The following is a 10,465-nucleotide window of genomic DNA, read 5'->3' on the forward strand; positions in this document are numbered from 1 at the left end:
GACCCACTGCCCCCACTGGGGGCTGAGGGCGGGGCATAGCAGAGCAGGGTTACGGTTTAAGAAGGGACCCTGTTAACTGGTGACCTTCAGGCAAACTCAAATGAACTCAACTCGACACATCTGTGTTCTTGGCTGGTTGAATTCTTAATTTTATGGCTTTGCTTTTCTTGTTGCCTCTGATGCGTTATTGTCCACATTGTGTATTTTCACCTCATGACAACATCTGCTTCATTAATTTGCAGCGCTACAAAGATTTGTCTCGGAAACCAGCTGTATTGTAAACTGCTCCGTAGTACACGTCAAAATGCTCCACGGTAAACACGCAATCTGGTTTACTTAAAAGTGATTGCAATTTTCTTTATTCTATTATTTGAAAAAGCACAGACGGAGGAGTCACAAAATGTTATTTCAATAAAAATTCAACATGGACCATTTTGTTAGGGCGGTGGGGTATGAAAATTTTTTCTTCCCCCAAAGTGGGACACGACAGAAAAAGTTTGAGAACCACTGATATAAACTACAGTATATAAAAAAATATATATATATTTTTTTTATTTGTATTTTTTAGAAAAATCAAATCAATTGCTTTTTCAGTCCACTAGATGGTGCCGAGTTATTTTCTGGTGAGGTCAGCAGAGGTTTTTTTTTTTTAATAGTTTATAGAACAAAAGATCGATACTTGGCGTCCGTGTATCGATACAATATCGCCACGCAAAATATTGCGATACTATGCTGTATCGATTTCCCCCCCCCACCCCTAACATATATATACATATACATATACACACACACACACACCATGTGGAGCCTCCGTATTTTTCTAAAATAGGAAACACTTTGACACTTGGAACAATGCTGGATACATTTCTATTGTTTGAAAAACTAATAACAATCTTCACGCAACATAAAAACAAATCTATTCCATGAAGATGGTTGTGAAACGCAGCGGTGAGCTCTACTGCCCTCTGCTGGTGAGCAGGAAGTACCACGCTGACTGAAGAGGTACTGCAGTATATTTAAAGGGCCAGATCCCTGATAGAGTGTGTTGGATATTCTAAATATAACTGATACTTATTCTAGTGAAACACTCGTACAGGTCTGGTACCCAGTGGGTGTTCTGGTCTTACTGGGTTCGTAGTAGTGTCCCTCCATCACCCCGAGGTGCATGGCGGGCGGTGCCGGCTCCGGTGTGGGTCTCTGGCGTTGGGACGAGTAGCGTTTGGCTCGATTAGAGCCGACGCTCATCTCCTCCATGTTGGGGAACTGAGGCGGGCTGCTGGGGATGTGCATGGTGCTGGGGAGGCCTGGGGAGGTGAATATGGATCGATCAATTATAGAGATAGATAGATAGAGAGATAGAGATATATCTATCGATATATCTATCGATATATCTATAGATATATCTATAGATATATCGATCTATCTATCTATCGATAGATAGATCGATATATCGATAGATATATCGATAGATATATCGATAGATATATCGATATATCTGTCGATAGATATATCGATATATCTGTCGATATATCTATCGATAGATAGATCGATATATCGATAGATATATCGATATATCTATCGATATATCTATCGATATATCGGTCGATATATCGATATATCGGTCGATATATCGGTCGATATATCGATATATCTGTCGATATATCGGTCGATATATCGATATATCTGTCGATATATCGGTCGATATATCGATATATCTGTCGATATATCGGTCGATATATCGATATATCTGTCGATATATCGACCGATATATCTGTCGATATATCGATATATCTGTCGATATATCGATATATCTGTCGATATATCGACCGATATATCGACCGATATATCGATCTATCGATCTATCTATCGATAGATCGATCTATCTATCGATAGATCGATCTATCTATCGATAGATCGATCTATCTATCGATAGATCGATCTATCTATCGATAGATCGATCTATCTATCGATAGATCGATCGATATATATATCTATAGATATATATATCTATAGATATATATAGATATATATATCTATATATATATATCTATATATATATCTATAGATATATACATATCTATAGATATATATATATCTATAGATATATATATATCTATAGATCTATCTATAGATATATATATATCTATAGATATATATATATCTATAGATATATATATATCTATAGATATATATATATCTATAGATATATATATATCTATAGATATATATATAGATATATATATATCTATAGATATATATATATCTATAGATATATATATATCTATAGATATATACATATCTATAGATATATATATATCTATAGATATATATATATCTATAGATATATACATATCTATAGATATATATATATCTATAGATATATCTATAGATATATACATATCTATAGATATATATATATCTATAGATATATCTATAGATATATACATATCTATAGATATATACATATCTATAGATATATCTATAGATATATATCTATAGATATATACATCTATAGATATATACATCTATAGATATATATCTATAGATATATCTATATCTATAGATATATCTATATCTATATAGCTATAGATATATAGATATATATCTATAGATATATATCTATAGATATATCTATATCTATATATCTATAGATATCTATATATATCTATAGATATATCTATATCTATATATCTATAGATATCTATATATATCTATAGATATCGTTTCAGGATCAAACGCGACAATATCAAAATACATATTGTCGTGTTTTTAAATGAACATATAAGCACGAGAGAACAAACTGCTCTTAACTCAACTCTTTATTAGCATAACTTCTTCATGCAGGTTACTGCCACGGTACAGACTACAGGTTCCATGCTTCACCTACATTCCCCTGGGTCCTAAGTCCCTCCATGTACAGCTTCTTATCACCCTCTATGTACCAACGTACATTTATAACAAATACCACACATATTACGGTAATCAGCGTTGCATGTGTCTGACCAAAATACCACAAAAAGCAAAAAAATATATTTTTAAAGTGTTTTGTTTGTAATATGTATAATAAGCATCATTTAGTTATCGCTACTGAGAATTTAACAAACATAAAAACATGACGTAGATAGGTTTGCAGTTTTCAAGAAGTATATTTAAATATCATCTCTTACACACATGAAGATGAAGTTGTGAACACCGGCTGAATATCTATGATCAGAATCATTATAACTGTGTTATAACTGCTGCTGTGTAAAGAGAATACTGCTGCTAACAAGAACCTGATGTGTTTAAAGTGTTTATAAATCAAATGTTATTGACCTTTTGTTCATATAGCAGCACTTTCAAAATAAAAGTGCACAATACACGACTTTTGAATTAATTATTGAACTTTGCGCATAACAATGAGATTAATCATTGTAATCGTTGCCCAGCACTAAATATATATACATACATATATATGTTTTTGTTTTAGGCGAAGAACCAGCAATATTTGTACAGTAACAAGAATACTCATGTTCACTGAGCAGAGCCTGAACGCATCATAATGTAACTGAAGTGAACCTCTGTTGGTTAGCCGTTAGCGGTGCTGCTAACGTTACTAGCTCTCCTCCTGTTGGTTAGCAGTTAGCGGTGCTGCTAACGTTACTAGCTCTCCTCCTGTTGGTTAGCCGTTAGCGGTGCTGCTAACGTTACTAGCTCTCCTCCTCTTGGTTAGCCGTTAGCGGTGCTGCTAACGTTACTAGCTCTCCTCCTGTTGGTTAGCCGTTAGCGGTGCTGCTAACGTTACTAGCTCTCCTCCTGTTGGTTAGCCGTTAGCGGTGCTGCTAACACTACTAGCTCTCCTCCTGTTGGTTAGCCGTTAGCGGTGCTGCTAACGTTACTAGCTCTCCTCCTGTTGGTTAGTCATTAGCGGTGCTGCTAACGTTACTAGCTCTCCTCCTGTTGGTTAGCCGTTAGCGGTGCTGCTAACGTTACTAGCTCTCCTCTTGTTGCTTTAAACACTGATTGGTTGTTTACAATGAAACATGATCAGAGATCAGAGACTAGAAACACATGTTCTACTGAGTCAGTACAACTTTATTTACACTCTGATGGTTAACGATAAGCGGTCCGTTACTCCACTAATGACGAAGATGGAAGAAGACTCACCTCTCATCTCAGACCTGAAGTAGGACGTTGGACTCGGGCTCCAGCTCTGCCCTGCCAGACTGAGTCGAGCCACGTCCTGGTCCAGCTCCGTCACTCCTCCTCCCTGACTCGGCTCGTCTCCTGCTCCCGTCCAGCTCTTCCCCCCCACACCGCTTGGCGAGGAGGAGGTGGTGGCGGCGGCGGACTCCTCCACGGACGGCTGTTTGCTGCCCAGGTCCGCGGGCCGAGAGCGAGTCCTGCGAGCCAGAGAGTAAGATTTACGCTCCATTGCCGGCCGCTCGGCAGGAGGAGAGCCCCCCCGATTGGTTGACTGTAGGGAGGAGGAATCAGAGGAAGCGGCCAAACCGCCCCTCTGTTCCTGCTGCTGGCGTCTCGGCGATGCCGACTGGTACCCGCCCGGTTGCGATGACATCGCTTGCGTTACGACACTCGGGTCCTGATCCCGAACGTCTCCGACCGTTATGTCCTCGATGACCACGGAGGAGCCCCCCCCCCCCCCCACTGCCCCCCCGCCCCGGACCCCTGATGACCAAGCCCCGGTCCCCTGAGGGGTCAGACGGAGCTTTGGGGCCCTGTCGTTCTCTGGGGTGCATCTGGGGCACGTTTGATTCGTTGTTGTTACTATTCCTGTATTGGGGCGGGAGGTGCATGTGGCCGTGGTGGGACAGGCGGCTGCGGGGCGGCGGTGGCCTGGAGGGGTTGTTGTTGTTACGGTGAACGGAAGAGAGAGGGAGGGAGGAGGGGGAGGTGGAGGACAGGTGGATGGATGATGGAGGAGCTCCTCCTCCTCCTCCACTCTGCCAGGACCGGACCGGTCGCTCTCCTCCTCCGTCTCTCCACCGTTTGTCTCTGGTGGGAGACAAACTTTGTCTGCAGAGAGACGAAAACATTCAGATTAAACACATTAAACTCTTGTAGATTAAAGAGGATTCAAACCACAAAAACATGTTTTATTTAGACAACCCCCAAAAACTACGTTTATCTCAACCAGAAGCTGTAAAAACAGTCAGATTTTCATCTTTCCGACGGTCTTCAAACACATTTGTGACCAACGCTTCCGTCAAAAAAGAGAGGAAAAAAACGAAGTTTTAAATTGAGACATTTCATCAGAAACATAAAGAAGAAAGAGAGACAATCACATGACGCGTTCACTGACTCCGTTGCCTTGGGGACAGACCACCGTATTAACCCCCCCGCTCACCTCGGTCTGCGCTGTCGGAACGGTCGCTCCGCGGAGCCGCCGCCGTTGTTCCGGATGTCGTAGCCGTAGATGGCGACGAGCTCCTCGCGGCTCTTCGGCGCCTGTTCTTCTTCTCTGAACCGGTCGTGATCCCAGCGTCCTTCATCCTTCCACAGCTTCCTGTTACGGCCTTTAGGTCTGAGAGAAGAAGAGACGATGATGTCACTACTAACCTGATGACCAATCAATGAATACTGAGAAATATCTTCACCTGTGGTGTTTTATGATTGTTGTATTTGACATTAACTGTTTTTACAACTTCAATGAGATTCATTCTGTAAAAAATATAACTATTAAAAAGAACTGTTTACAAGTAAATAAATAATAACAACAATAACAATAACAATAACAACACACCTCTCCTCCTCCTGGGCGTGTCCTCTGACGTCGTGCTCAAAGAACAAACCCTTCCTCGGGATGTAAGCCGGGTTCTTTCTGTCCTCGTCATCGTCGAGCTTCTGACCAGGTTTATCCCCCCCCTTCGTCTCAGGCTCGTCTGTGGACTCCTGTGTGTGTGTGTGTGTGTGTGTGCGCGTGTGTGTAAAAGATGTTCAGAGAAGTGTTTGGTTTTAAACGACAGCAGCATTTCACTTAATGGTAAAACATCTTTTTTTCAAATGACACCGTTTATCACAACCAGAAGCTGTAAAACGGTCATAATCACCACACTATGATATTTCCGAGGGTCCATGAACACATCACGTGATGAACGTAAGAAAACATAATCAAAACAAAATTGTGATCAAAAACATGATATATTTACTGCAGTACAAGTACTGCAATCACAACCTGACCTCAGTAGAAGTATACAAGTATTACAAACTAAATGTACTTACGGTACTTATTGTGTAGTAAAATGATATATATATTTTATTACATCATACTGTCTCACCTGTCCGTCTCCGCTCTGTCTCTCTCCTTCCAGGTTTCCTTTCTCCTCGGCTTTACTCTCCTCTTTACTGCGTCCTCCTTCCTCCTCCTCTGTCTCCTTCTCTCCTTCATCCACCACCATCACCACCTCCTCCTTCTCTTTCTCCTCCTCTTTCTCCGTCGGGCTGTCGGCTGCAGGTGGTTTAAGCTCGCTGGCTGCTGGAGGAGCTTCTTCATCACTGTACTGCTCAGCCTCCTCTTCCTCCTCAGCTCCCTAAAATAGGAAGATGAGTTTTAACAGTTAAATACTGAAATGTTTATTGGTCCAAACGTCACCTTTAATTGTGACTTATTTAGTGGAGAATAAACATTTATTACAGAGAAAAACATTTGAACTAAATTCAGTTCATGATTCTACTTTGAATAGAACTATTATTATTATTGTATTTCTTTCTCTGTTTAAGATAAAAAACATCTGTTCAGCCGCATGTTGTGCATCGAAAGAGTAAACATAATCTGCAATTATTATTTATATTATTATTTAGTGGGTTAATTCTAACAGACTGAAATAAATATAACACTTAAAAACATATCACAATATTAATGAGGATATTTATATATAAATATAGTTATATAATAATAATAAATAAATATAAAATAAATCATCATGTAAAAACTAATGTGTGAGCCGTGTAAAACAACGTATTAACAGAGCATCTTCATCATCCTCCTCATCCTCACACAGCTGATGTGTGTTTACCTCTGAATGTGATCCGGTTTCTTCTGGATCAGCGCTGTCGTAGTCAGAGAGGACAGCTGGACGAAGACAAGACAGGCAGAGAGCGAGACAGACAGAGACAGACGACTTGATTTAAGTCACTTTGTTTAAATTACTGCACCAGTAAAACCAACAAGCTCTGTGTTGCTGGTAAATATACTGGTGTTGTTGGCGGGTTGTTGTACGTCACTAACGTGTTGTTGTATGTTACTGGCGTGTTGTTGTATGTTACTGGCGTGTTGTTGTATGTTACTGGCGTGTTGTATGTTACTGGCGTGTTGTATGTTACTGGCGTGTTGTATGTTACTGGCGTGTTGTTGGCATGTTGTATGTTACTGGCGTGTTGTTGGCATGTTGTATGTTACTGGCGTGTTGTTGGCATGTTACTGGCGTGTTGTATGTTACTGGCGTGTTGTTGGCATGTTGTATGTTACTGGCGTGTTGTTGGCATGTTGTATGTTACTGGCATGTTGTATGTCACTGGTGTGTTGTTGGCATGTTGTATGTTACTGGTGTGTTGTTGGCATGTTGTATGTTACTGGTGTGTTGTTGGCATGTTGTATGTTACTGGCGTGTTGTTGGCATGTTGTATGTTACTGGCGTGTTGTTGGCATGTTGTATGGTACTGGCGTGTTGTATGTCACTTGTGTGTTGTTGGCATGTTGTATGTTACTGGCGTGGTGTTGGCATGTTGTATGTTACTGGCGGGGTGTTGGCATGTTGTATGTTACTGGCGTGGTGTTGGCATGTTGTATGTTACTGGCGTGGTGTTGGCATGTTGTATGTTACTGGCGTGTTGCTGGTTTCATGTCTTTACCTTCTCCGACACCATCTTCACTCTCCTGCAGAGACAAACAAACGTCAGCAGGAAGAACAACAACACTTTAATAGCATCTCAGTGGGAGACGCTAACATGCTAAGAAGCTTCATCCACACTGATCTGTTCAAGACGTCTAAAAACAAACATCACAGTTCAGGTTCACTGGTCTGAGGGTGATGTGTAAACAGGAAGTAGATCGGTTGCTTAGTTACAGAAAATACGAGTATTTTAGTTCTCTCTCTCTCTGTGTGTGTGTGTGTGTGTGTCTGGGTGACTGTGGCTAAGTGGAGAGCAGGGCCGTCCTTCAATCAGAGGGTCGTCGGTTCGATCCCCGGCTCCGCTAGTCGATGTGTCCTTGAGGAAGACACTCAACCACAAAAATGTCTCCCGTAGCTGAGCCTACGTGTGTGAATGTGATAGAATCTGAATTGTAAGTCGCTTTGGATAAACACTAAATGACTGTAATGTAATGTCTGTCTCTGTCTGTCTGTCTCTGTAACAAAAGATGTTTTAGAGCGTAAACGTAGTACTGTACACGTAGCCTCAAATGAATGAGAGAGAACTTCAGAATCACCAGAGTCCTTCAAACAATGTGGAAGACATCGAGGCTCACATTTAAATCAGAGGGGCTGTGAACTGTACAGTGACGAGTAGCAATGTTCAGTTTGAGTGTGAGAATACAAATACAGAAAAGTGAAAAATACTGACAAAGAAGCATTCAAACCACCCGTCTGTGTAAGTAATAACCTACATGGTGGTCCTCATAAAACACCTAAAACACTGCATTACCACAGCTAATTCATAACAAGCCTATGAAGTAATGTTTAAATACTTATATTTACATTAACACATTGTAATTATTGAAGTCATTTATCCTGTAAAAACATTTGCTGGTTCCACAAGTAATGTTAATTTATTCGAAGTAACGTTGAAGATTAAACGGACATTGTGACGGCGTCACTTTGGGACATTTCTCACTATATTAAACAAACCAAACAATAAATGGATCATCAGATAAAATAATCTAAACTGACATGCGTTTACTGTGTAGTACTTTTACTGTAACATAGTATCATTGCTGTGAGGTATTAGTACTTTTTACTGTAACATAGTATCATTACTGTGAGGTATTAGTACACATAGTAAAGCATCTGAATACTTTATCACTGCTTCTCAGTAACAAACATCAGTTCTAAATTAGCATTAGCATTAGGCCTAGCCGGGTGCTAAACAGAAAACCCTAACTCCCTGCCAACACCTGGGTGGAAACTGTCTTTTTAAGCTACGCTAACATGACAATCTGGAGCTTCTCATATTTAGTAGAAACCCCCCCAGAGAGTCGCGGTACCGGTGTTATGGTGAAATGTGCATCCGTGTAAACGCGTTCCAAGTGGCGCCTTTTCGTCTCCCGTTCCACGACAACACAGTTAACTACCAGGACTGTTTACAATAAAAACAGCTCCTTCAACGTACCACAGTCCAAACTTAAAAACTCTCCATGTTAAACAGCGTTGACGTTAAAGCAGCTAACTTGTGGTTTCCTTCAAGCTAACACTAAGCTAGCTACTCACACACTCGGACTCCGCGGAGACTTTCGGCTCGACCCGGGTCGCCGTTACTTCCGGTGGGTCGGGTGGGTCCTTTACGCGGCTCTTGGTGGTCGGAGACCCGGACCTCCCGCTGTCAGAACCAGAACCAGAACCAGAACCGGACTCGTCCTCGCTGTCCTGAGACGCGCGCCTCCTCCTTCGCCGCCGGTCCGCCATCTTAGATCTAGAATGTTGGAAACCGGAAACAGGAAACAGGGGATCTTCTTCTTCTTCTTCTTCTTCTTCTTCTTCTTCTTCTCTTCTTCGATGTGGATTGGCAGTTGGCAAACAATAAATTGGTGCATTACCGCCACCAACTGGATCAGGATGTCTAGTACTTACAGTTTAGTATAACAAAAATAAAATAAGAAATCGTATTTTTTATCTACTGCCACCTGTTGGAGTTTGTTTCAACATAGAAGTATCCAGAGCCTTTACTGCAGTGAAATTACTTGATATAGTACAGGGCGACCGTGGCTAAGTGGATAGCGGGGCCGTCCTCCGGTTCGATCCCCGGCTCCGGCTCCGCTGGTCGCATGTTGATGTGTCCTTGAGCAAGACACTTAACCCCAACAATTGCTCCCGTAGCTGTGCCTACGGTGTGATAGAATAGGATATGAATTGTAAGTCGCTTTGGATAAAAGCGTCTGCTAAATGACTGTAATGTAATGTTCAGATATAGTTCAGGTAAAAGTATTGATTGATCAGTAACATGTTTCTGGATTAATATTGCTGCTGCATTAATGTCTATGCTGCACGTTAACTCCTTTATACCCTCATATTCTGTAATATCATATGTTGCTTTTGTCTCTTATTCATTAAGAACCAACACGAGACTTAAAAGCAATATAGTGCAGTAACAAGTACATACATACTCTGAAGTATAAAGTAATGGGGTAGGAAACAGAACTTAACATTTTAAAATATTAAATACAACATAAGTAGTAACAGTCAAATAAAGTAACAATCTGACATCTGAAGTTAAAGTTTCTAATAAAGTGAAGTCATCACTGTCACTACAT

At 40.8% G+C, this 10,465-nt stretch overlaps 1 protein-coding gene across 1 annotated transcript in view; it reads right to left on the reverse strand.

The window, feature by feature from the left end:
- The window catches only part of casc3 (casc3 exon junction complex subunit), a 24,516-nt gene extending 14,839 nt beyond the window's left edge, over positions 1-9,677 (reverse strand). The window contains 9 exon segments of the mRNA XM_076080964.1: positions 1,128-1,304; positions 4,147-4,666; positions 4,668-5,016; positions 5,348-5,524; positions 5,744-5,892; positions 6,279-6,530; positions 7,017-7,072; positions 7,852-7,876; positions 9,426-9,677. Of these exon segments, the coding sequence (XP_075937079.1) occupies positions 1,128-1,304; positions 4,147-4,666; positions 4,668-5,016; positions 5,348-5,524; positions 5,744-5,892; positions 6,279-6,530; positions 7,017-7,072; positions 7,852-7,876; positions 9,426-9,620 (1,900 nt within the window). The 5' untranslated portion in view covers positions 9,621-9,677.
- Positions 9,678-10,465: the final 788 nt, after the last annotated feature.

The sequence above is a fragment of the Anarhichas minor genome, unplaced genomic scaffold (genome assembly GCF_050575085.1).
Source record: "Anarhichas minor isolate MPS153535 unplaced genomic scaffold, ASM5057508v1 ptg000077l, whole genome shotgun sequence".
In the NCBI taxonomy this organism is placed as follows: Eukaryota; Metazoa; Chordata; class Actinopteri; order Perciformes; family Anarhichadidae; genus Anarhichas; species Anarhichas minor.